This window comes from Phragmites australis, chromosome 16, assembly GCF_958298935.1.
Source record: "Phragmites australis chromosome 16, lpPhrAust1.1, whole genome shotgun sequence".
Classification (NCBI taxonomy): Eukaryota; Viridiplantae; Streptophyta; class Magnoliopsida; order Poales; family Poaceae; genus Phragmites; species Phragmites australis.
Window position 1 is genome coordinate 251,814 of NC_084936.1, and position 25,483 is coordinate 277,296.

The 25,483-nt window shown below is 43.1% G+C and overlaps 4 protein-coding genes and 2 pseudogenes across 6 annotated transcripts; 2 read left to right on the forward strand and 4 right to left on the reverse strand.

Moving 5' to 3' along the window:
• Nucleotides 1–211: 211 nt before the first annotated feature.
• LOC133895639 (glycine-rich RNA-binding protein RZ1A-like) lies at nucleotides 212–2,518 on the forward strand. Of its 2 annotated transcripts, XM_062336100.1 has the most exons (4): nucleotides 212–363; nucleotides 975–1,092; nucleotides 1,752–2,312; nucleotides 2,490–2,518. In XM_062336100.1, exons 2-3 carry the CDS (start codon nucleotides 982–984, stop codon nucleotides 2,289–2,291), a joined length of 651 nt encoding a protein of 216 aa, XP_062192084.1. In that variant the 5' UTR covers nucleotides 212–363; nucleotides 975–981; the 3' UTR covers nucleotides 2,292–2,312; nucleotides 2,490–2,518. The 2 variants fall into 2 exon arrangements, with proteins under 2 accessions (XP_062192084.1, XP_062192083.1); XM_062336099.1 differs by having other exon boundaries at nucleotides 1,752–2,518.
• A 1,560-nt stretch (nucleotides 2,519–4,078) lies between these two features.
• Nucleotides 4,079–6,348, reverse strand: LOC133895930 (serine/threonine-protein kinase STY17-like; annotated as a pseudogene).
• Nucleotides 6,349–6,965: 617 nt separating this feature from the next.
• LOC133895603 (tubby-like F-box protein 12) lies at nucleotides 6,966–11,611 on the forward strand. 2 transcript variants are annotated; one of them, XM_062336037.1, is made up of 6 exons: nucleotides 6,966–7,385; nucleotides 8,711–9,321; nucleotides 9,858–9,945; nucleotides 10,498–10,630; nucleotides 10,731–10,758; nucleotides 10,798–11,611. In XM_062336037.1, the coding sequence occupies exons 2-6, from the start codon at nucleotides 8,956–8,958 to the stop codon at nucleotides 11,494–11,496; spliced, it is 1,314 nt and encodes a 437-aa protein (XP_062192021.1). In that variant the 5' UTR covers nucleotides 6,966–7,385; nucleotides 8,711–8,955; the 3' UTR covers nucleotides 11,497–11,611. The 2 variants fall into 2 exon arrangements, with proteins under 2 accessions (XP_062192021.1, XP_062192020.1); XM_062336036.1 differs by having other exon boundaries at nucleotides 6,971–7,385; nucleotides 8,711–8,776; nucleotides 8,875–9,321; nucleotides 10,731–11,611.
• Nucleotides 11,612–12,459: 848 nt separating this feature from the next.
• LOC133895604 (PI-PLC X domain-containing protein At5g67130-like) lies at nucleotides 12,460–17,817 on the reverse strand. Its single transcript, XM_062336038.1, has 7 exons — nucleotides 16,622–17,817; nucleotides 16,393–16,530; nucleotides 14,184–14,282; nucleotides 13,784–14,084; nucleotides 13,467–13,690; nucleotides 13,277–13,363; nucleotides 12,460–12,960 (listed from the first exon to the last, which is right to left on the reverse strand). Exons 1-7 carry the CDS (start codon nucleotides 16,808–16,810, stop codon nucleotides 12,775–12,777), a joined length of 1,224 nt encoding a protein of 407 aa, XP_062192022.1. The 5' UTR covers nucleotides 16,811–17,817; the 3' UTR covers nucleotides 12,460–12,774.
• Nucleotides 17,373–20,106, reverse strand: LOC133895605 (BTB/POZ domain-containing protein At1g21780-like; annotated as a pseudogene).
• A 3,159-nt stretch (nucleotides 20,107–23,265) lies between these two features.
• Nucleotides 23,266–25,225, reverse strand: LOC133895712 (NAC domain-containing protein 30-like). Its single transcript, XM_062336203.1, has 2 exons — nucleotides 24,343–25,225; nucleotides 23,266–24,214 (listed from the first exon to the last, which is right to left on the reverse strand). Exons 1-2 carry the CDS (start codon nucleotides 24,509–24,511, stop codon nucleotides 23,508–23,510), a joined length of 876 nt encoding a protein of 291 aa, XP_062192187.1. The 5' UTR covers nucleotides 24,512–25,225; the 3' UTR covers nucleotides 23,266–23,507.
• Nucleotides 25,226–25,483: the final 258 nt, after the last annotated feature.

Sequence of the window (25,483 nt, forward strand, 5' to 3'; positions counted from 1 at the left end):
AAAGAAAGAAAAGATGAGATCGTGTTTTTTTTTTCCAAACTGTGCGCAATCTGAAGCGTTGACATAATCGAACGGCAGCGAAGAAGCAATGATATTGATGTCCTTATCCGCCCTGCTCCTGCATACGTGGCAAGGCAAATACGGAGTATACCAATCAAGTGGCCATATAAACGCTCTGGTTAATCTTAATCAAAAGAGTAAACCAAGCGTTGCGATTGGCTGGAGTCTTGATCAATTAGGCGCTAATTGCGAGCGTACGTTAAGAAGCCTTCTTCGTCGTCCTGTCTCAAACCTCACAGACACACAGTTCCAAAAGGAACAGGGGGACTAGAGACATTCCAGACGCCGACGCAGCAGACCGAGGTACCATATCTCCAATCTAATCTGATGTTTATTTTTACCAGCGCTGTGGTTGTCAGATTGTTAGATCTGAGCTGTTTCCCGAAACACAGATCCATGTGTTCTTCTGCTATATTCGCCTGATGCATAGCACTGCATAAAAATTGGATTTTGATCCCTCATCTGTCTGTTGGGTTGGTTTCTCTACTTGAAATATGTAGCCGTAGCCATGTTTGTGAGGAATAGAGGGTTTCCCCTTTCGGGCTCAACAAAAGCTGGTAATTTGGGGACTGGATTTCTAAGGGTTGGCAATTAACCTAATTTCGGGACTGGTAATCTGCAATCAGTTGCGGTGAAGAAATTGACAAATCGGATAGTCAATCTGGCATATGATATCTCAAATCATCATAGATCACAAAAGCAAAGAAAACATCGTGGCATATGAATTCGACCTACCCTATTATGGATGATTCCACAATTGCTGTCATGGAAAATTTTGTGATTAGATTAGATGGACCTTGACCAAATCAATTTAAGTGCTTTATTTATCACGCTGAAACATTTTAAGCAGCACTGCCAAGTAAAGCCCCTCCAGTGTTGTTATATAAGTAACTAGTGAAAATTGCGTTTTCCAGTTGCCAAATGTCGGATGCGGGTGAGTACTGTTGCTTCGTTGGGAGCCTTTCCTGGTCCACTACTGAAGTAGGTCTCAAAGATGCCTTTGGGAAATTTGGCCGTCTGACTGAGGCAAAGGTACCATATTAATTTCTTTTGATATGCAAGATTCTTTTAAATGAATCAATGTATATATGTATTGGGATATTCTGCTCCAAGAATCACAGTTTTGCTCTTGCACAATTTGCATGGTCCCTGCAGCTAGAATGTTATGATTGATTTATTCATGCTGTGTATTCAGTCAATTTGTGTGACAATATCACTATTTTTTTCATTAATCTGCGGTGGACTACACATGTTTCTTTCTGTAAAGTGCATATTAGCGTATCATATCCTTCATCCTTGTGTTCTATGAGAGGATCCAATGTTCTCCTTTAAATTTAGCTTCAATCTAGTTAACATGCAAAGAAGAGACTCATAAATGTTGCAGCATTACTATGTTTAAATCAGATGCAGGCATTTTACAGTGCTGGTTTGCACCCTATATGATGTCCCTCTTTGGAACACGTGAATTTCGTAGGAAATGAAACATCTACCCTTAGTAGATGTGGGGGGTTTACTGCAAAATTCCAAGTTCCAATCGGAACCATGCATTCCGAATGTGGCCTAATACTCTTTGGCTTTGCCATGCAAGTCTTTGTTACACCTGGTTGGATTCACCATTTTATTTCTGTATTTTGGCTCTATGGTTGAATGCTTAGTATCAGAATTCAAGTGCGGTATGTGTCAATCTGCAGGTGGTTCTTGACAAGTTATCCGGCCGATCACGTGGCTTTGGCTTTGTGACTTTTGATGACAAGAAGGCCATGAAAGAAGCAATTGAGGCGATGAATGGTATGGATCTGGATGGAAGGAATATCACCGTTGAAAGAGCCCAGCCTCAAAGTTCAGGCAGGGACCATGATGGGGATCGAGATTATAGTCGTGGTGGCAGTGATCGTGACCGCTACCGTGGTGACTATGGCCGTGGTCGTGACCGTGGTCGTGATTTTGGTGGAGGTCGTGGTGGCGGCGGCGATTGCTTCAAATGTGGCAAGCCTGGCCATTTTGCGAGGGAATGCCCTTCTGATGATGGTGACAGAGGGGACAGGTACGGTAGCAGGGGTGACAGGTATGGTGGCAGCAGTGCAAGCAGCCGCTATGGTCCTGATCGTGGTGGTGATCGCTATTCTGGGAGCCGTGATGGAGGAAGCCGCAATGGTGGTGGCAGTGATCGATACAACCGTGACAAGTCTGGTCCTTATGAACGTCCCAGCCGAGATGGATACAGATCTTGATGGTGGGAGGCTGTTTCTCAGGTATGGAAGCTATTTATGCTTTTAAGCAAGTTGTATGTTTGCTTCGTTACATAATGCAGCAAATGACTTGCTGTTCTGTACTCTGATAAGAGTTTCAATGCTCTTGTTAGCTGTGCTAACTAGTGCTTGTTTTTACCAATGTCCTTATCTGCATTTGGCTTGTAACCGGTTCCTCAGGAGTTTCAGTGGATTGCCTTGTTTCTGTCTGATTGTTATGTGGGATCCATGTTTCTCTTTTGATCTGATGGTAAAAATCCTGTCATGGTATTGGCCTTTGGTTCTGTTCTTTGCTTGAATCACTTGCGGATACCATTGAAATCACAGTCTTGATACCAAGGATGTTGGAGAACATTGATGGTTTGTTATTTAGTCTGATTGCGATCTTGAGGGAGGAAGCAGCATGCCGTGTTGGGGTAACCATCTGCTTGAAATATTCCTTCACAAACTGTAAAAAGGAAAAGAAAAACGGGTAAAAATCTTGACTTTATTTCACAGGATAGATTTTACTTTATTATTATTTCTTAATAAGCAGTGAATCTCACATTAATTTTTCGCAGGCATTTGGCCTTTGTGTTCCTATTGGTCTGCATGGCTTAGTGCTAATATTTTGCTGTTTGGCCGTGGTTCTGACTTCTGAGTGCTCAGTAGTACTGTTCTGCGGTGTTGATATGTTTATGTGCTCTGTTAAGCGAGTGTAAGATCTCCAAACCTTTCTATTCATTGACAAAAGTGGACCTATCCTGCTTTGAAGTGCCCTTTGTTGAGTTCTGCCACTCGTGCTCCTGTCGGGATATCCGAGTTGAGAAGTCTCAATTCACCATGTCATCTTTATTTCTTCGGTTGCTGGCAAGCATCATATACTCAACTTTGTTCAACATCTGTGCCTTGGGACTCCTACAATTCCATAACGCTACCTTGAGAACCTGGAACAGGTGCTGTTTTTTTGGGGGGCTCATTTGTGCCGTAATCCAAGTGTGCATACCTTTTTTATTGTAGAAAATGACCTTTGTAGCTGGAGGTTTATGAAGAGGGAAGTAATTCTTTGGCAGAAAAGGAGTTCACAGTTAGGGGAAATTTTGCCTTTTGTGTATAATTGCACATTGAGGGTTGCGGAACATATAGATTGTTGTGTTCAGCCGTGCTATTTTGTCAATGGAATATTGGTAGATATTGCCTTGATGTTAGATGTGAAAAGGGATTGTGCACAAAATTCTCGTCCTTTTGTTTTGTTTCTGTACATACTCCTTATTTTAGGTTGTTGAAGTTAATTTATTTGGCGAAAAAAATTCATTGAAGATGTGTCCTGAATCGGATCATCATTTGCTCTTCTTATTTTTGGTATCTTTGAGGTACCGATAGTATAAATTATTTTTTACCACCCAAGGACATGTCTCATTTCTGTGGATGAGCTGCGATTTTTGCTGCTGTTGGGTGATTTGGAGCATGCATGGATATATGTATCCAAATCCGATGCATTCTGTACAAGCACGGCGATCGATCGAGACTGAAAAACTGAACGGATGGATCAATGCATTTTGGAACAAGCCGCTGGTGGAAACGCTCACGGCGGCACGCCTACGCCGACAAGCCGCTGGTGGAAACGGATGGAAATGTTTTTGTCATTTCCCCGAAAAAGGGTGTCCAGTTTCAGTTTTCAGCAAATTTCATTCCATACTGCACGCCGGGTGTTGTTCCATCCGATTCTATAACAACACCGAAAAGGTATCCTAACTTGCTACCACAGAGGCAGCTGCATCGTGTTCTAATTGGGCAGAAAGCGGCAGGTACAAGTTGTGTAACCCCTCCTTTGGTGGTATGCATTCTCTAGCACTCTGATTTCTTCTGCATCTTCGCCCTAGAACGACGACTCGCCCCCTTAGGGTCCTGCTGAAAACAATGCTCAAATCGGGGTTGTTGAAAAAGATTTGGGGAAATAATCTGAAGCTTTATTTGCCCCGCCCATTAGCGATATGACTCTCATACAAGCAGTGCAGCGGCTCTACAAATGCAATATTTTCAGTGGATTATATTACCTGAACATGACGTAAGATGTCTTTAAGTTCCACGATGATCTCTGCGAAAGTCGGACGTACATCAGGATCTTCGTCCTAACACCTTTGAATCAGTTTTGACAATCATGGGTCCACGCTTGACGGAATGTCCAAGCGGAATCCCTATTGCAAGATGAGGAATGTGTCATCAAGAAACACATGTGCCCCGGCACTTCCCCGGAGGCGCTCGAGCAGCTCCTCTGCAGCTGTGTTAGTGTGGATCTTCTCTGTATTTGTCTAATTTCAGAAAGCCGATTTGTAGATTTTAAACTGCGATGTTGGTTTCATGGTGATATAAAAATGGCACCAGGGTGGTTTTTGCCCTGTGTTTCTAAAAGAAGTATATCAAAAGGAATCTATCCAGGAAATGGGCATAGCCAGTATAAAAAACAGATACGTACCTGCCTTACTCCTAATGCAGCTTGCAAGGGCGTCATGTTATCATAGGGGACCTATAGTAGAATTAAAACTTCATCTTACTCATGTTCAAATGATTCGGAAGTAACCGCAAGCTGCATTCAACACCAGGGCCTACCTTTGAAGTTGCCAACTCCTATAGAACAATAGCAAAGCTGAATACATCTGCTTTGTGATCATAAGGCTTATGGTTAATTATCTGTCAAGAGAACCAACTCTTCTGAGCAAACCGTACAAAGATAATTTCAAGGTTGCAATATTTTTAAAATAAAAAAAATTGTTTTTTTCTCTAAGAATCAGCCAAATCTAAACCTGAGATATAGAGATACAAGATAAGTCTGGGGTTTATTTGTTTGTCCGTTTGTTTCAGTGACAACGATGGGAAATATTTGCCAGGGAATTATGTTTAAAAAAAGAAATATTTTTCAGAGTCTACTTTGTATTTCTTTTTTTTCCCTGAATGGACTTCGGAGAACCATTGCGATGAGTAAAAGTGAATTGCACTGGGTCTGATCTTAAATTTTAACAGGATAGACAACTTGAGTCACTAAAGCCACTTTTGCAGGATTGGACCGTGAATTTCAAGTAGTTTAAAACTTCTACAGAGTGAAAGAGTCTAAACAAAATGTCAAGCTAGATCCTCTGGACCATGCGTTACGGAGGAAGGGGTTCCTCTTTCGTGCAGTTCTTGGAGAAACTTAAGAAGTTCACATGCTGGCCTTACCATCCCAGTGATGATGTGAGCCAAGCTGCCCTTAAAGTTCTCATGAGCAGATTAGAGATTGACTAAAAGCAAAAGATTGGGTAGAACTGTAGGCACATTTGGTAACAACGACGCACTCTTTTTTCTTTTCTAGATGAAGAATAAAGTACTAGGCACAATGAAAAAGTAAACAGGACATCAAAGATTCCTATACTAAGGAAAGAGAAACTAAATCTTAAAGGGTGATAAACAAGAGCTCAACCATACCTCTGGTGCCATCCATCGGTAGGTTCCAGTTTCAGCAGTCATTTGGCCCTCCTGACTTCCAAGTCGCGTCACACCAAAGTCTGTGATCTTTACAACCTATTTCCAGAAATAGATCTACAAGTTAACAACTTGTGAGAAAATATCATGTGTACAAGAGCATTTTGGTGCACATATACCAAACTCAATCTTGATCATCGGTTCCAATCTAAATGGCCTAAATGAGAGTTAGAAATTCTCTAACCCACTTATACAACTTTTCATTCGAACAAGTTAGATTGGGCTTAAGTCGGCCCAAGTGGGATGATGAAATTCCACTCAAATTAGATCCGAAGGCCACATATGAGTTTGTGCATATGTACACAGATTGCCTCTTGTGCACCTAATATTTCTCTTTAAAATGATATCCCAATGCTCTTTGTCCATACCATTGCTAGTCTGATTGATATATAATTAAGCTACGGATGGATATTATATAGTTAGTACATGCATGATGTTCTCTTTCGGATATCGAGTCATTCATCTACAAAAGCTAGCTTGCTCATAACTTACTTTTTCAGTAATTCAGTTCGAATGTACTACTACTCCAGTATACCACCATTACCGTAGCACCAATGAACTTAACTAAATAAAAACAGCAGGTGCTTCTTCACTACCCTAACACATTATATATGCATGCATTTACTCCGGATGCTTTCTATTTAATGTTAAATTATAAGTGAATTGTTTATCTTTTTTTATCGGCTAAGATTGTTGAGTGAGTTGGTTTATACCTACAGTTTAATATAATATTAGAGCTAGATATCTCGAGCTCCAGTTATTTAAATAAAAAATCGGTGCATGCAGGTCAATACCATGCACGAGATGGGAACCATGTTATCACGTTTGCGTCCCAAGTCAAAGTTGAGGAAACCAATGCCTTCCCGAAAGATAAAATTAAGTGAGGAATCAAAGGTCATCCAAGTCAAATATGGCTAGCTGATGTAGCTTTCACCAATGCATTGCATATGGCTAACTGTTTGAAACGGGATTGATCACAAGTAACCACAAATACTCCACCATCTACATACACAACAAACGCAGCATAAAAATAAGAATAATTCTGCACAAGAAAAGAAATCATCCAAATCCTTCATGAAACAAAACAAAACAAAACCGAAAAGCAATAGAATCGAATAGAATCTACGTCATTTTCCAATTCGGCCCTCACAATTTGCTCCTCCGCCTCCCGCGTTCCCCATTTTCCCTCCCTCTTCTCCCCAAAACCCGTTTGTGATTTGTCCATCTCAATCTTCCCTGTCCTGCGCTCTGTTCTGTTCACAGCGCCTACACCTCACCAGATCGAGAGGCTCGACTTCTTCCTGTGCGACGTAGGCTTGTCTTGTCTCCTTTTAGTCAAAAGCTCGCCCTTTTGGATCAAAGCTTGCGCCTTGAAATCGGGTGCTCTGGAAGATAATTCGGAGCAGAAAGCTTTCTATTGGGGGGAAAAAGCTTGCGAGGTTTCTGCGTCTAAAGCTGGGCGCTTTTGCTGATTCCTTTTTTTGGAGAAATCGCTTGGCTTTGTGTAGGAAAGTCGGATCTCTGTGACAGTTTCTGTTTGAAATTTGTGAGTAATTCCAGGAGCTCGATTCGGGAAGGGTAAGATTTCTGTTCCTTCTCCTGATTGCGTTGGTCCCTAGCATCAAAGCTTCGATTTTGCATCTGATTCTTTACTCTCCGCAGAAATTCCTAGTTCATTCCAGGCTCTCGCTTTTCTTTTCGTGCCAGACGGCCCAGACCTCAGCTTGGGCTTCTTAATGCTAACAACATCTTTTCACTGCGAATTGCTCGAAAAATAGATGAAATCTCTTGTTTTGTCTTGGGCCCGTTTTTCATTTGTCAAACTACAAAAACCTTTCAGTGCTCAAGTTGAACTAGAACTCTTTGAAGAGTCCTGTAGATCCTGTACTTGGCAACAATATAATTGAGGAGTGCACTGTACTGCAGATCACAAAGTAGGGACAATAATGGTCAAATTTTACTCTTTGCAAAAAGGCGGTCAAATTTTTGCACCTTGGTATGAATGTATGATGTAGTTAGGCCTTTAACTAATAGCGTGTTTTGTTGGCCTTTCACCATCAGAGAGGTTGGTTGCTCAAGTTGTGATCTTGTGTTAAGTATGAGTAGGGCTGTAAAAAAAGCTCGAGACTCGCGAGCTACTTGAACTCGATTTGCTATAGGCTCGATTCGAGCTCAGCTTAAGACCCTAACAAGCCAAGCTCAAGCCTAGTCACAAGCTCGTGAGGCTGTCGAGCTCAAGCTCGAGCTCGAATAGCTCATCAAAAGCTTAGCTAACTCCAATTACTGTCCGTGTCAAGGTAAAGCCGGTGTCTATTCACTCTAGCCAAGTTCATTTTTTTTAACCTCACCATCTAATCCAAAGTCCAATTGCCCAACCTCAAGACCATGTGACTACATACACATGTGGGTAAAAAAAGCTCGAGGCTCGTGAGCTACTTAAACTCAACTCGCGCTAGGCTTGATTCGAGCTTGGCTCGAGATCCTAACAAGCCAAGCTTAAGGCTGGTTGTAGGCTCGGTCAGATCTTTGGCTCGGATCGAGTTCGGCTCGAGCTTCTATCAAACTCAAACTTGAGGCGACAGGCTTGCTTGAGCTTGGCTCGTTGATAGCCCTAAGTGTGAGAAAAGAACAAGTAGTTAAATGGTGGTCCACTGACTTTATAGATGCTGTTAGACTATTCAAGTGGGAATGGTATTCTCTAGAATAGCCTTGACTTGATCTCGCATGATTGGATTTGTTCATACGCTCTAATCATCTTCCTTGGTGGCTGCTTAGTTTATACTATATAGTACATGCTGCTCATCCTATTTTGTTGCAAACTTAGTTTTCAGCGGTGACGCTGACAGCTTTGTGTTATTGCTGTCGACATTGCCGAGTAATCCTTTTCTTTGTCCCGTTTTCAGGGTTCTTATGTGGTAGTCTTGGATTTGTAAACCAAAGAAGGTTTGCCGGCTGATAGAAAAGTTAAGGTACTACTGTGGTATACTGTTGGCAGTGTTTTTCCTTTCTTTTGGGGTGTATTATAGAATACAAGGAGTTACTGATGCTTTATCTTTGGCATACACAGTGCTAGCAAGCTCACTTTGAAGATCTTGGTCACCATAAGAGATTTGGTGAATTTCTGGTTGTTGTGCATTTTTCACTAGATATGTCCTTTCGCAGCATAATCCATGATGTTAAGGAGAGCTTTGGTAGCCTATCTAGACGTAGTTTTGAGGTGAGAATTTCAGGTTTCCCTGGTCTGTCTAGCCATCACAGAGGGAAGTCTGTTGGATCTCTAAGCGAGCTGTACGATAGACCTGTAGTAGTTGATCAAAGCAGGTGGGTTGGTCTCCCTCCTGAGTTGCTTCGTGATGTAATGAAAAGACTTGAGGAAGGCGAGAGCACTTGGCCATCCCGCAAAGACGTTGTTGCTTGTGCAGAGGTCTGCAGAACATGGAGAGAGATCTGTAAGGATATAGTACCGAGTCCGGAGTTTTGTGGAAAGCTCACTTTTCCGGTATCACTTAAACAGGTAAAAGTTGAATTCAGTTTGGTGTCTTATTACTGATTACTAGCTTGTATTTTGGTGTCATATTTAATTACTTATATTCTCAAATAGTTGGAACAAATAAATGCCTGTGGCTCAAAATCTTAAGAAATTGATATACTGCCTCCGTTTGCGAATAGTTGATACTACTGAACACTTCATTTGTTCACAAATACTTGCCACTACACAGTTCTCACCCATTTTTCCCTTATAAAAAATCTCCTCACCCCAGCCCCAACCTCCAAGCTGTGAGCCCAGGACAAATTATTAAATCTAGTTTGCTCATTTGTTCAAGGGACTTCTGGTCATATTAGGTAACAAAGGTGATTGCCTTGCTAATTGTTCCAAGGTCAAAGTGACAAGTAAATGCAATGGAGATGATAGCTGTTCTGATGCTTATCAAGTACTGGCTCATAGCAATTTTATTCTCTTGTAGTTGAGAGGTGGAGACCAGCTTCTGCAGTATGCTATGCCCACTTAAAAATGTTTGCACCTGTCTAACTTTGTTTTTTCATGCACAGCCAGGACCTAGAGATGGAGTAATCCAGTGCTTTATAAGAAGGGACAAATCAACATTAACGTATTATCTCTACCTATGTCTTAGCACTGGTAAGAACAAATTATGTGCTCTGCTTTCCTCGTTAATAACCTGTTGATCAATCCTAGGTACAATTGGAAGTTTGTTATGAAAATGCAAAATGCCTTTTGTACTGTCAGAACTCAGAACTGTATATGAACAGGGAAATTGCTGAAATCAATTCCGTAGCTACTCCCTGCACTATTGATTTTCCACCTCAGGCTTAAACATGTTGCTTCCTGTGGCTTTTGCTATATGTTTTATTCTTTTCATTATCTGTGAATATTAGATATGAACAAAGTAACCTAGCATGGTACATGTTTTTTCCGCTACCCCTGGTAACAAAGAGGAGTTTTATAATAGAAAATTTGTGATTTATTATATGAATAATTGGCGATTGCGTGTGTGCAACCCTGGATGCAAATATATGTTCTATGAATGCTTCTTCTCATCAAAGTTCTGATGTAATATTGATAACAAGAGAGTTGATCTTTTTCTCTTACACCCTTAGCAAGTTATGATCTACTATTTTCACAAGTAACTTTGCTGAATGTTATGCTATTGATATGCTTTGAATCATGTAGCTGTGCTCAGCGAGCATGGGAAATTTCTGCTAGCAGCTAAGAGGAGTCGTCGTGCAACATATACCGAGTACATAATTTCTGTGGATCCTAAAAATATATCACGATCAAGTTATGGCTATGTTGGAAAAATGAGGTGAAGTACCTTACTTGACGACAGTATTTTAATCTAACCTCCAATGATTTGAGTTTGGCATGGTGATGTGCATTTGGACCTGACATTGTAGTGCCAACAGGTCAAATTTTCTCGGCTCCAAATTCGTGGTATACGACACACAGCCGCCATACAACGCCGGGAGCCTTGTATCATGTGAGCGTGGCAGCCGTCGAATCTCCTCTAGGAGAGTCTCCCCCAAGGTACCCACTGGTAGCTACCCCATTGCCCGGGTGAACTATGAGCTAAACGTGCTTGGCACAAGGGGGCCCAGGCGTATGAATTGCACCATGCATTCAATCCCAGCCTCTGCGCTAGACCCTGAAGGCGTGGTGCCAGGCCAACCCAGCCAGCTCTTCCTCCCTGGTTCATCTTCATTTGAAGAATCCTTTGGCAGTGCAAACGCCTCCTCCAGCTCAAGGTTCTCAGTTACAGACCGCTCCTTGGAATTCAGCAGCTCTCGCTTCTCGGAGATAAGTGGAGGGGTCCAGCAAGATGAGGTCGATGGCCAGGCTAAGGAGAGGCCTTTGGTTCTCCGCAACAAAGAGCCAAGGTGGCACGAGCAGCTGCAATGTTGGTGCCTCAACTTCCATGGTCGGGTGACCGTGGCTTCTGTGAAGAACTTCCAGTTGATAGCTGCACCGCAGCTAGATGCTGCGCCTTCTGAATCTTCACAGCCAGCCCAGCCTTCAAGTTCATCTTCAGCTTCCGATCATGATAAGGTGATCCTGCAGTTTGGTAAGGTCGCCAAGGACATGTTCACAATGGACTACCGGTACCCGCTCTCGGCATTCCAGGCCTTTACCTTATGTTTGACTAGCTTTGACACCAAGTTGGCTTGTGAATAGATCAGAGATAAGAAGAGGGTTGCAGAATGGGTGTGTAATAAGCATTATGTTATCTGTGTGTGCAGGTGTAGTTTATTGCTGCTTTAATTTAGTGCTTTGTTCCTCTAGTTTGGTTGATCTAAGTTTCACAAAAGAACTAAGTAAAGACCAAAGTTCTATTTGGTTGATCCGAGGTCTTAATGATTGGAATATAGCACGCAGTTAAAATCACAATTCTAACAATATAGCATTTACTATGTCAGTTGATAATAAAACTAAAAAAATAATATAAGGTTCCAAATGCACTCTGTGGTTTATTGACTAAATAAACAAATCACACACATGTGGATTAACTAACTAGGTATTCATCCATATAAACATACAGGGCCTAATCGGCTTATCCACGCCCCTGTTCCCTTCTCTTCAGCAGCAGAGCAGAACAGAACAGATCACATGGCCTAAACCAAAAACAAAACAAGAAGAGCAGCGACGAAACTGCCACAGTAGCCAATCCCAAGGAGGACCAACCAACCGATCCAAACCAAGAAAGGCACGAGCTTTAAGAATCCAAGAAAGAAGAACGGGATGAATCATGGATGGAGGAAGCGAAGAGTTTGAACAAAGTTGTAAAAGGAAAGGCGTCTGAAAAAATTCTTTCGGTTGCAAACAGCAAAACTTTTCTAGTCCCTTCGGTTGCTGGAGTGCCGGTAGGGTGTTTGGTTCAACGACCATCATGTGTACCATTGATGTTGCAGTTCTTACCCTTATCTAGCAAAAGTCCCTAATACCGGTAACTGTAAATATTAAAATTCCTGTTCTTGGATCCTTGCCCTGGACTCGTGCTCGTCTCACTCCACATGTAGCATGTATTTGAGACTGTATTACATTGACACAGGTGTGGGTGTCGGAATCCGAGTCGTGTCAGGACGTCCGATTCGGCAAAAAAATTTAGAACACGCCAAATAACACTTGAAATCCGATACGGATACGCGAGTGTCCGACTCGGCAAAAAATTTTGAACAAGGATGTCCGGGTAACACAGATTTGAGAATGCAAATATAACAACACAATTAAAGGAAAAATGATTTAAACTCCGTATCTACCAGCTCAATAACAATTCAAATATACAGCTCGGCTCGGCTCAGGCGTGCACATGATGTGCTCAGGGTCATCAAGGTTACAAACGAAACCAAACCAATCAAATCAAATTGCCTCGACCAGGATGTTACAAAAGCAGCACAAGGATGGAATGGATCACCGATCGAGCACAGGACAACACCACCAGCTCAAGTGCTGCCCTTACGAGAGTAACAACAGAAGCAGCAGAGATGCCAGTCCGAGCAAGAAGCCACATTGGTAGGGTAGATGAGGCCGGGCTGCTGCCGCACTGGCATCGCCGCCTGCTGTTGCGCCTCTGCCGCCGGCCCTGGGTGGTGATGGCGGTGGAGGTGGTGGTATCACACAGGTTCCGAACGTCGAGTTGGCCTGCAGCATTAGCATACAATTACAAGAAATGAAATGGGAGAAGTTCACAGGTCAAATGTGAACTGTGTCTATAACACTGAACACCACATCATTGGGTTTTGGGTTTTTCATCATTTCCCATCATTCCTACCACCAGCTGTTTAGCTTAGCTTTGATTAGTGTAAAACATACACGATAAAAAAAACTTTGCACCATTGTATTCTTATTCACCAGTTTTCCATGTTACCCTTATTCTTAATTTTTTACAATGCAGTATATTTTGTTACTAAACATAACGTAAGTTGCTAGGCCAATGAAAAATTCCACAAGCCCTTACCTTGCAATATGCAATGTTGTCACAGCCGCATACCAGATGCCCATTTGCCACATCTGTAGCTAAGGGAGCTCCTCCACCATCACTCCTCTGCACGATCCAAAGGTCAGAGTTAATAATGGAGCTACTACATGATCAGAAAAATTGGATTCAGGTTAACCAGCGAAACACTTCCGATATATCTTTGCCATACCATATAGAAATCAACAGCAATATAGTTGGGCCACCGATTGCCCGAAGCGTCATGGCAGGTTTTCAGCATGCTAATAAGCGGCGCTGAATTATTCATGCAAACCCCAGTTTGACTTGGGTTAGTCGTGAAAAAGTTCATCAGCACAAGCGACTGGCTTTTGGAATCCATGGGCGGAGACTCTGAGCGATTGGGGCATTTACCTTCTACCATACCTTCATTTCCATCTGCATGAATAAAGCAAAACTGCTTAATAAAAATGTCATGGAAAAATTCAGAACTTCACAGGCCAACATAACCAATCATGTATTGAAACCTACACTGGTTTTCCACGACATAATTCCACTCGTATGCAATCCCCTCGCTTGCTTCCTTTGACTTCTTTGATGTAAAGACCAGCAGGCGCTGGTTCTGGCTAATCATATCCTTGAGCAAAGGCCAGTTGCCACCGCTCTTTGGCATTTTTGCCACTGGGAACCAATACTTCATAAGACCAGAAGCATTGAATACTTTTGGCAAGGACCCTGTAGTGGTGTAGTCCTCCAGGAAAACTGTGATTACTTCTGATGGGTTTGCATCAAGGAAAGTTTGGATTTCTTTGAAAACATTGATGGCAGGTTGCTGACAAGAAAAAAGAGAATAACTCCTCAATATTAGAGTTATAAGACAAAGTTATTTTTCATGATAGAAGAGAGAAAAATGTTTAGCTGACAATCTTACAAAGGCAGTGATGTTGTAGCATTGCCCACCAAATGAGTGGCACAGCCAGACATCGTTATTGAAGTCGTAAGTGTCGAGCATCAAGCCCCTAACACCATTCTGCACATAATCAAGTATGGCTTCCATGGTTAGCATTTAAAAAAACAAATAACGAGGCAAAATTCAGGCAGTGCGGCACTGGAAAATTAGGCAAATACATTCACAGCAATAAGAAACATTAGCAACAGCCTGCTAAACTGTGTAGTGTTGGTTGGCTTCAGCTGTCTTCTTTATTCTTTCCAGTTATGAAGAACATAGGAAGCTTCTGTGATATATAGGAGGGTCAGGGAGAATATTTCACAGGACCTGAGGGCTTCTGTGATTACTTTAGCTGAATTTTAGCCTGCTTCTGAAACATGGACCGAAATACTAGCTAAAAACAAGAGCCGTTCGAAGCCTCTAACATTAACATGGCAACAACTGTAATGTTATATCCTTGCTACACAAAATCTCGACTTCCAGATAACCAATTGAAAAGAAAAGGGACAGGGTGGCATGATAAACTATGAAAGTGTGTCCCCTTAGTTTTCTTAAGACCAAAGCAAATGATAGCTTCACAGCAAAATACCAGAACTGGACATGACTTTTGGGAGGCCTGTTTGACAATATGAAGCAATCAAACCAGAAACTAATGAGTTGTATCACCTTTGCTTTTGAATACAGTGAGTGCCACCATGGTTTGATGAGTTAGGTAGAGACCAAAGACATGCCATGAGCGTGATACCATTCCTAACTTACATCATATCATTCCCAAGATGTTAAGGGAAAACTGCAGTGGCTTTAGCAGTTTAGGCACCTCTATTCTTATTGGTTGTGCAGCATGTGAGGAAGAATAAAGTGGAACAGTAATTGCATTGTTCTCTAATCTTTCCTATCTTTTGGTTTCATGTCTCAAGATATCAAGCCTTAAGAAAAGCACTTTTGAAAACTGGAATTGCGTCAAAGGTAGTAGTGCTTGAGCATGACTGAAACTAACCACTAGATAGGCCACTAACCAAGCACTATTAATCTTTGGAATTTGAGCCATACCTACGAGAATCTCTGTGAGGTGGCAACTGGGGAAAGCAAAGGCAAGTAAGGCTCTTCAGCCTTCAGGTGGTTACTTTAGCTGTTGAGGCCTAAATAAACAGTAGATAGGCCACTAACCAAGCACTATTAATCTTTGGAATTTGAGCCATACCTACGAGAATCTCTGTGAGGTGGCAACTGGGGAAAGCAAAGGCAAGTAAGGCTCTTCAGCCTTCAGGTGGTTACTTTAGCAGTTGAGGCCTAAATGCCACTGTCTGCATCTTTGGCATTGGAGTTTGTTTTATAAAAAATAAATAGCACACATGGACACATGATTCATTCATAAAATAATTCACAGTGCTGGAACAGAAGTATAACCATATGCGAAAAAAATATTCTGCTGTTCAGTAACAAAGAAAGCTGCTGAACTGTATTCAGTAACTAAAAGAATATCATGAGCTTGCATAAAGTAAATTGAAAAAAAGCTTGGTATATGCACGTTGTAAAAAGTAATTGCTTATTTGTCTTAGATATTCATCTTTTAAAGCTCTATTAGTACAAGTCCGTGGGCAAAGGGCAGACATCTGACATCAAATGAAAAAAAAAAGGCTTCGTGTAGCATGTGTGAAGTGTCAAAAGCCGTTCTTTTGGGTGCTGCGCAGCCTTCCATTTGTGGATCTTGGTGATAATATTCCTCCGAAAGACAAAAGGTGCAGTGGATCGAGGAGATCCTACCTCTAACTTAACAATGGCAGGTGAAAATCAAGCAGAACAACGGCTAGGAAAACGATTGTGGAGATGTGCAAGTATAGTCTGAACAGAAAACAAGGCCTAGGCTTTGTTGAGTAAAGAAAGGTTCACTAGATTTGCACTGAGTCCATTAGTTTAGGAGAGTATGAGTTTTGTAGCTGCAGGAGTAGAAGAAGGTGGTGGTGAGGTTCGAGATGAGATTAAGCAAAGAGACAGGTGAAGCAGATGAGTAAGAGTATGTATCAATCATCCAATGACAGGTCAAGACAAGCATTACAGTGGAAAGGGCGTGACCGTGTGAGTGTGACGCACGTTACGGTGAGCCCCACAGGCAGCCGGCCCCGCCGGCGGTGGCGCCCTGGTGGGACGGGACGGTAAGGAAGAAATGCACTAGGGCGAAGGCGGGGAGTACCTTGAGCTGTGCGGTGACGGTGTCCTCCTGGTTGGTCGGGCTGATGATGGCGGCGCCGGTGGCGGAGGCGGCGCCGGCGAGGGCGTAGGAGTTGTGCGTCGTCAGCCACGAGTAGTTGTTGAACGGCAGACCGGTGCCCTGCAATGGAGTCCATGGGCAGACCGGTGCGTCGTCAGCAGCGGAGGAGAGGAGCATGGCTGGATTGGATTGGAGGAAGGAAGGAACATACGTGGGTGGCGGGGTCGATGGGCCTGGCGCGCGTGCAGATTTTGGCGCCGCCGGAGCCGCAGGCGCTGCAGTGCAGCCCCGCGCCGCAGCCGCCGTCCGAGGAGCACGTGTCGCCCACCTGCGCCGCGGCCGCAGGCGCGAACAGCAGAGCGGCGACGGTCGCCAAGAGCAGCAGCAGCCGTTGCGCCATAGATGCGATGGGTCGTACTGGTTGCTAGGCAGGGCAAGGAAGGAGCAAGGCGATTAGGTGGATCTCAACAACTCCTCCGCTTTCAACGCGGTGAACAGCGAGAAACCGTGTACATGTTCCACCTCGATCCTTTGGAATCGCTTGCTCTCTTCAACCTCCAGACGCATGAAAAAACTTCTTTTTTTCCACCTGCCTTCCGTGTCTTTCCTAACATGCAGCCACCTGTAATCAAACACCTCTAGTATGCACGGCATCTGTATTGTATTACATCCATCTATCTAGAACAGCTGAAATGTTCTTCGTCAGATGATAGCAACAGAGAACAGACTGTCTGACTTGTGTAATCCACATTGACGAAGCCAAAACCCGGGTTTGCCAAGTCAAATAAGCATTCCTGTCTGCCTGCCTGCCATGATCAGCAAGCGCCCACAGTCTGCGACCAGCTACCAACCAACCAAAAAAGAGTACCATTTCAGACAACAATTAACGAGCACCTATACCATCTAGATCAGATCAATTCTCCAGTAAGAGTCGTATATAGCACACCAAAGTTGCCTCCAGATAAACATACGCATCTGCCTGCCTGTAACAATGGAAATCACATACAAACTGTACAAGGAAGGTGCCTTTGGACATCAGTACTTAAGATTCCTAGCAGACATTGCAAATTTGTACCCTATTTACACAACCAGCTTCCTCTCCACATCGCAACAGGCTTTAACTGGGATACAAGTACAACTCACAAGGGAAGCTTTGGAAGCGCAATGCTGTACTGACAGTTCCCCAGAGGGTCGGACCTCATATCGGCTTCCAAACACTGAGAACTTCTTGGAACATCTCCAGCATCAGCTCAGGATCGGCGTGGTGGAAGAAGCTGTGGATCTCATCTCACATCGTATATCTTCCCAAACACAAACAAGTAGGTAAGGCACCCTTTCTTCAGCCTCTCGAGCTGATACAGCCACAATACGTGAAGCCGCTCGAGGACGTTGCTAGAGTTTATATCCTCCGACAGGCTCTCCTCACAGCAGTCCTTGATGTCACTGATGCCACACTTATTCGCTGCAGCAAGCAGTGACAGGCGGTGCTTGCAGAACTGGTCTTGCTTTATGGTCCTGTAGATGAGGCCAAGCAATGCTGAGCAGGACTCGAGGCACATGTCATTGATGCTGATCATGGACGATTCCTTTTCCTTGATATCATGCACGAACATGCTCTCAAAGATGGGAGATCATGCTCAAGGATAGCCTTATGGACCTTGAGGACACCATCAGTCGTGTTGATGGTGACGTCCACATGGATAGATAGACTCCGTGAGCATGCGGGAAAGACATCTGAGAGGACTCTTACTAGCAATGTTCTGCCCCATGCCTTCATTTGGCCAAATTGATGATGATGATTCAGTAGCCTGTGAGCACATTCGAAAATGTTAGCACATTTATTAGCACCAGGCAATGTTCTAACAGTAGGACTCCTGATGATGAATCTTGCAAGTCATGGAAGTTTCTGCATAGAGGAGCCTATATAATGTTCTACAGTGATCTGAATAAAACTGGGGGGGGGGGGGGGTTACTTGCAATCACATCAGCTTGCCACACAAAGTCATCGCTGCTTCGGAGAAGATGCTCCAGCACTGTCAGAAAAAAGGGTAAGAATCTAAGAACAGTGATGTTCACAGCGCCTGAGAGAATTATCAGCAAAGTTCACCCAAGTCTTTACACCACCAGCAAGGAGACCAGAGAATAATAACAGAAATGAATGGCAGACATGTCGCAATGAAACCCATCAGGCTAGGCTCTTAAATGCTGGATAGCATCAAGGTATGAACAATTGAACAGTCCTTTTTTCTTTTCAGAAACTCAGGGGGAGAGTCTCCCCAACTTTTTCATTGATAACAAAAAACAGTCCGTCAAATAGAAGTTGGAATTAGAGACTTGCGGGAATCTGGCCAGGCTAGGAGAGTAGGAAGGCCTGCCAGACAGATGGAATATGAACACTTCATTCATATTTATGAAGGATGCAACTATGCAAGTGCAACCAACACCAAAATATAATCACCATATTTTCTGGGTTATGAGCTGCCTCAAGATTCCACATACTCAATACTCCTTCACAATGACACAATCACAGTACGCATTTCTTATTCTTCACGAAGTAGCAGAACAAAGCTGTTTACTGGATCAGTGAGCTTCAAATTACTTTCTGACTAGCAATTATTTAGAGCCTCGGAATGTTCCCCCCCAAAGTAAATTTGAAGAGCGTCCTCATCTGACTATACTTTCAGCTTCTCCGAATTGGCTTATTCTCGGTAGTTCTTAAGGTTCACATGACATTATTAAGTGAGATTCACTGGGCAGAGATGACAGTGGATAACAAAAATTATCTTGAAACCTACATTTTCTATCTACTTGTTGCCTAAAGGAATTTCATGACCGGAATTAGAATATGACCGCTCTAGTCAAAACAGCCGTCATCAAAACGATGAGCTAATCAAGCAAATATTGCTGTGTACCCTAAAGATGGGCACTCACTCTACGGATTACTAGTATACCGATACAAGAACCGCACTGCTGAGCTACAAATGCAGCAGCAAGCAAAGGTTCAACCTTTACCCATCAGAACTGATGCGGTGAACAGCTCAGTTATCCAGCCAGCTAAGAAGCATACCAGGGGAGACGCAGGAGCGGCGTGGCGGGCCGGCCCAAGAGACACGCGGCACGACGAGCGGTGGCTGCTCCTTGGCCAGTCGGCCGGGCTCCGGGAAGAGCCGCACGTATATGGAATGGCTCTTCTCCACCGACAGGTACCTAGAGTAATTTTCACTACGAATGAGAAAGAATTGACAGCAACCAGAGCTGGGTGAGTCTAATCAAAGTGTTACGACATCAAGATTTCCAACCTAGTGGCACCCAAAACCTTTGGAATTGCACGGATTTGTAGCGAATGGGCGGGGATTTGGTGGGACTATGGCACGGGGCTTGGAAAGGTGGGAGCTTGGAGGGGATGAACTCGGTGGGTGAAGTGATGGATCGATAGTAGTGTGCAGGCAGTTACCAATTCCAGATGCCAAGCTTGAAGGGGTCGGAGCGGCGGTGGGAGCAGGGGCCGAAGGTGTCGATGCGCCAGGCGGGAGATGGTCTCCACGCCGGAGTCCGGCCTGCACAGGCCACCGCCGCTCATCGTGGCGTCGCCGAACGGCAAAGGGGTGCCGTGCCGCCCAGCGAGTGTCAGCACTCAGAAGGGTGAGGACTGACGATGCCTCGGTGCATCTTTTGGCCTGGCCCTCATCGACTCGGAATCGGATAGGCACGCTACCTGATGCTGATGCTGATGCTGATGCTGAACTCTCTCTCTCTCTCTCTCTCATGACATGGTTTCTTTATCACCTCCCCAATCTTGTTGTAACGAAAACGTCTTAGAACTAAAAGAAGAAGATCGTATTAAAATGCTGATTTTCAGAAGGACGAGCTTCCCTAACCAACTTGAAGCTTCCGTGCCTAAATATGTATCCCTTATATATATAGGTCACCTTATTTAATGTATTAGCCAATTTAAACTTGTCGAAACAGTCTCCATACATCTATATTTTTATCAGAAAAATTCATTATTTCTTTATCAGAAAAATTCATTCCGAGACCAAAAATCCAATAACAGAAAAATCCCTATTTCTCAATGAAAAAACTCATTCCAAGACTGAAAAACCAACTATCAGAAAGTCACCATCCCTAAAACCAGAAAAAAAAACCATTCTGAGACGAAAAAACTTCTCCTGGCCATAAAAATAGTGTAGTTCATAAAAAAAAATTTACGGTTGTGAACATGGATTTGCTTGGTTTGGTGGCCAACATGCTAAATAACTTATTTAGTGTGTTGGGTATTAAATAGGAGTTCTCTTTATGACAGTGAAAGAAATAGAGACTCTCCATACATCTATGTCTACTTGTATTTTTGTATTTGCATCTACTATGTTGATCGTGAGAGACGGAGATGAAAATATCCTAACAGAAAATATCCTAACAGCAACGTGCATATATATTTCAAACTCAAATTCAAGCTATACTAGCTAAATGCCCATGTGTTTTGCAACGAAAATATAAATATTAAAGATGGTAACATCAAGAATAAACTCAATGTATGGAGATGTGGATGAGTCATGGGAGTGTCACCGAATAAATACGTCGGGAGTGATATCATAGTTTTATTTTAGATGTGATCTGAAAAAAAAAGATGAGATTATCTGTTAATTTTTCTCCTAATTTATTCATTTATTTTCATCATTAGTAAAATGAGTCACATATACATAGCCATTAACGAGGTGGATAAGCTGAAGGACAAAGATAGATGATAAAAGTGGATAAATTATTCGAATTTTAAAAAAAATTATTAGATTGAAGAAGAGTATGGGAAGATGTGACGCGAGAACAACTCATGTTTTAAATAATAGAGATATATAATTGCTCTTGTTGGCCGAAATCTTGCAGAAATCCAAATACCCGTGTGGCTCACTTTTAGTTCAAAGTCTGAAGTGCTAACCACTACACACCATGGAACCAATCCACCATTAGCATCAATAAACTACCTATACTAGGTAACTCTGGTACTTTAAGTATGCACTATATCAAACATATAAGGCAAACACTGGATGAAATATGTGATGGAATAAAGGTAGCATCATGCTTATATAGCCAAGAGAAACATCATGCTATGCATGCATCGCCAGGAACAACATTACAAAAGATGAATAGTCAGTAAGTGATGTGATATGAAGGAGCACTGGATATAGCAAATTAATGTGACATGAATGAACACTGGATGCTGTAGGTTCATCAATATGCACTGGCGTGAACACATGAGGCTTCTTTGTCGTCTGGTTATTGTTTTCTTCTCCGTCTGACACGCTATCAAGAATTAGTGACATTAGTATGTACTGCGTTAGTTGTGCCTCCTGTGCATGCATAATATTATATTGCATCATTAAATCCTCTCATGGATGCAAGCTGTGCAAGGCTGCTAAGTCCTCCTTCACGCTCTCTCTCCTTTGTCTGTTCTCACGTACACTAATATTATAAGGAGTCTAACGTGGCTATGCTCGGAGTGATATGGAGCATTGGATATAGCAAATTAATGTGACATGAAGTAACACAGGATGCGACAGGTTCATGAATACTCACTGTCTTGAGCAGTAGCTTCATCAATGTGCATTGGTATGTGCGTGAACACATGAGGCTTCTTTGTTGTCTGGTTATTGTTCCTTCATGTCAAACGATCACTTACTGACTATTCATCTTTTGTAATATTATGTATGAAATGGAACACTGTCTCGGACATGAAGAAACACTGAATATCGCTAAGCATTTAGAATGACCTTCATCTAGACTATCCAAAAGATACCAAACGAAGAAACTAAAATAGACTAACGTGGATACGCTCGGAGGCCGCTGAGACGGTGGGGACTAATACTTCTAATATTTGATTTGCCAAAGCTACAAAAATGGGCCCAAATTCTCATGTAAAACCAAGCCCATGATTGGTAATAATGTGGTCCAGCATGGTCTTCAGCCCAACATGCTTTTACTTTGAAAAGGTAATGTGTGAATTAAGCAGTTAATTCTATCAAAAGCCATAAGTAAATTTTGTGATATAGCAATATATATATAGGATAAATTATATATATATATATATATTCCTATATATATATGCTTCCTATATATATTCTAGAGAGGAAGGATAAACTATAATTTGGTGATGGCCTCTCCGAATAATTTCTTGTTATAATAATTACATCGATCCTACAAGTTGTGAGTGAAGGTGCCCATACAAATTTCTTAGGATCAACGTTCTTGCTAATTTTCTTCTTTTTAGCTGATTACCTTTGATTAATTATTCCAGTGCTGAGAAAATCATGATCATTATCCACTTGATATATCTCCATAAAATTAAATGTAGTGCGGACTTGTTTGTTTATTTGCTGCATGCTGAAACGATGGACGCATGCATCGGTACTATAAATAAATTCTATGCAAATCAACGGGACACATATATACAGTTATATATTTAAGCAAGTACAAGTACATATATGGATCACAAAAAGATCGAAATCGATCATTACGTGAACGACCGTGTTATCATTGCAGTGCTAGTGGAAGACGCTGTCGATCGATCGGCTTCAATTTGTTGATTCGTAGTGAAGACTTCAACTATGTTATATTTATTTTTAGCCTGAAACAAAAGTAACGACCATGGATGGATATATATACGTAACAACAAGTGCGATTTGTATCTATCATATGTCCTGTCCAATTTTATTATCCACACGTTTTTGTATTAATATCCCATATGACATTTTTGTGCTCACAAATTGAGCCGCATGAGTCACTTCAATTAATCAAATATGGTATATGAAAAATTAAACTAGAATACATATGAGACATGAAAAAGAATCACATCATCCGAAATATAACGGGAAATCATTTTTTTCCTGTACAGATCGAAACAAGTCGATAACAAGGGGGGAAATCGATAGTTTTGATATTGTGAATACAAGTTAATGTAGAAATCAAGATCTCAACTAAATTAATGCTAGCTGAATCAGTTCCGAATCTCGATCGGTAGTGAAATGATCAATACACTCTACAAAATAGCTAGTCATCGTTAATACATATAATGAATCATGAATCCTGATGGATCAGATACATATTCAGATGTCATTGTTTTTAGAGCAAGAAGGAGAAGACGGATGCTGATGGAAATTGAGCTGTGTGGACGGCAGCAGGCTGCTCAACAGGTTCCAATCGACGGCGGACGACGACTCCGCCGCGGAGGCTTGATCATAGCTCTGGCCACCGTCGACGCCGGCTGGGCTCTGGAGCGGCGGCATGTCGGAGATGAACTGCACCTGCAGCTTGGACTCGGCCAAGCTGTGATCGTTCGGCGCCGGTGGTGCAGCTGCGGTGCTGCTCATGTTGGCGTAGTAGTAGCTGCTGGGCATGTTGGCGTAGCCGGCGGGATAGCTGCCGGCGTAGCAGCTGTGTCTCTGCTGTTGGCTGGGCATCGGCTTCTGGAACGCGCGGCACACCACCCACCCTTCCTCCTGCACGGGCGCGTGCTCGTTGGATTGGAGGCGGTACTCGTGGATGATCCAGTCGGTCTTCCTGCTGTTGGGCGTGCGGCCGCGGTAGAAGACGAGCGTCTTCCTCATCCCGATGACACTGACGGCGACCGACCTGGAGGAGAGGACGGGCTTGTCCCTGCCGGTGGCCTTCCAGAAGCCGGCGGCGGTGGCGCGGTTGGTGCGCGTGCTGCTGGGGTACTTGCGGTCCTTGTAGCTGAAGAGGTAATACTCCGTCGGCTCCTCCTCCTGCCCCCCGGTTCCGGCACTACCGCCGCCGTAGTAGCTGCACCTCTCTGTATGCATTATTATTGATCAAATTAAGAATCCATTCATGATTCGCGCATGCATGATCGATCGATCCAGTGCTACTGTGCTAGACGATGCATGATCGATATATAAAATTATAGATTCGACGAGTAACCTTGGAGATCCCATGGCTCGATCCTGTAGAGATCCACCTCGCGGATGATGTCGAGGTCGATCTTCTGGGAGGCCACCTTCCTGGCGAGGTAGTACCCTACCAGCTCCTCCTCCGTCGGGTGGAACCTGAACCCTGGGGGTACGCATGGTGCCTGATGCTGCTCATCCATTGCTACGTAGTGGAGTACCTTGTAGGCCTAGGCGCCTGCCTAGCTGATGATCGATCGATGACGATGACGATGACGATCAACACGCATGCATGCAAATTAAAAGATCTGGCCGGCCGGCTAGCTGGAGGGGCCAGAGGAAGATGAAACGCTGCTTGAAATATAGAGCTAGCAGCAGGGAAAGAAGCAAAGAACAAGGTAGACCTAATCAGTAGTTGCGCCATACTTATAGCCGTACCTATATCATCACATCACATATGATATTGGTATCATCTCGATCGGATAGGAGGAAAAGAGGTGCCTACCATACCTACTAGTTAGTGTTTTAATCTGATTACAGACGACAGAGTACAGACATATGCCTGAAATTAAGTACAGTGATCGATCGATCGATCCATCTCTCAGCTAGCTAGCTTGTGGCATACCAAAGTAGCTAGGAACGAAGAATATCTAAGATCAACATGGAAATTAAGATGCAAAAGGGTACCGTATGGCGGCTAGCTAGTTTGTGGAGGGTACGTGCAGTGTGTGAATTGAAGAATCGAAGCTAGCTTTTCTGGAACGGAAGGTAGATCTAGTATATCCATGTTCCTTGGAGTGCACTTCAATTCAGGCCAGGCAAATCTCACTCACTCTCGCATCCGCTAGCTGTCATATATACATCTAGGCTCTAGCACCTATCATACTACTGGTAGTACTGGTACATATACATATACATATACACACATACATACACTACCGGAGACGGCTTCTTTGCCGAGTGTCCCAGACTTTGCCGCGTGCTTTTTATCGGGCACTCGGCAAAGAGGCTATTTGCCGAGTGCCAGAGAGAAAGAACTCGGCAAACATCTGGCACTCGGCAAAGAGGCTCTTTGCCGAGTGTCATTTTTTGACACTCGGCAAACCCTATTTTTTCACTTTTGAGCAAGTTCGTGGAGGCTATTTGCCGAGTGCCAGAGAGAAAGAACTCGGCAA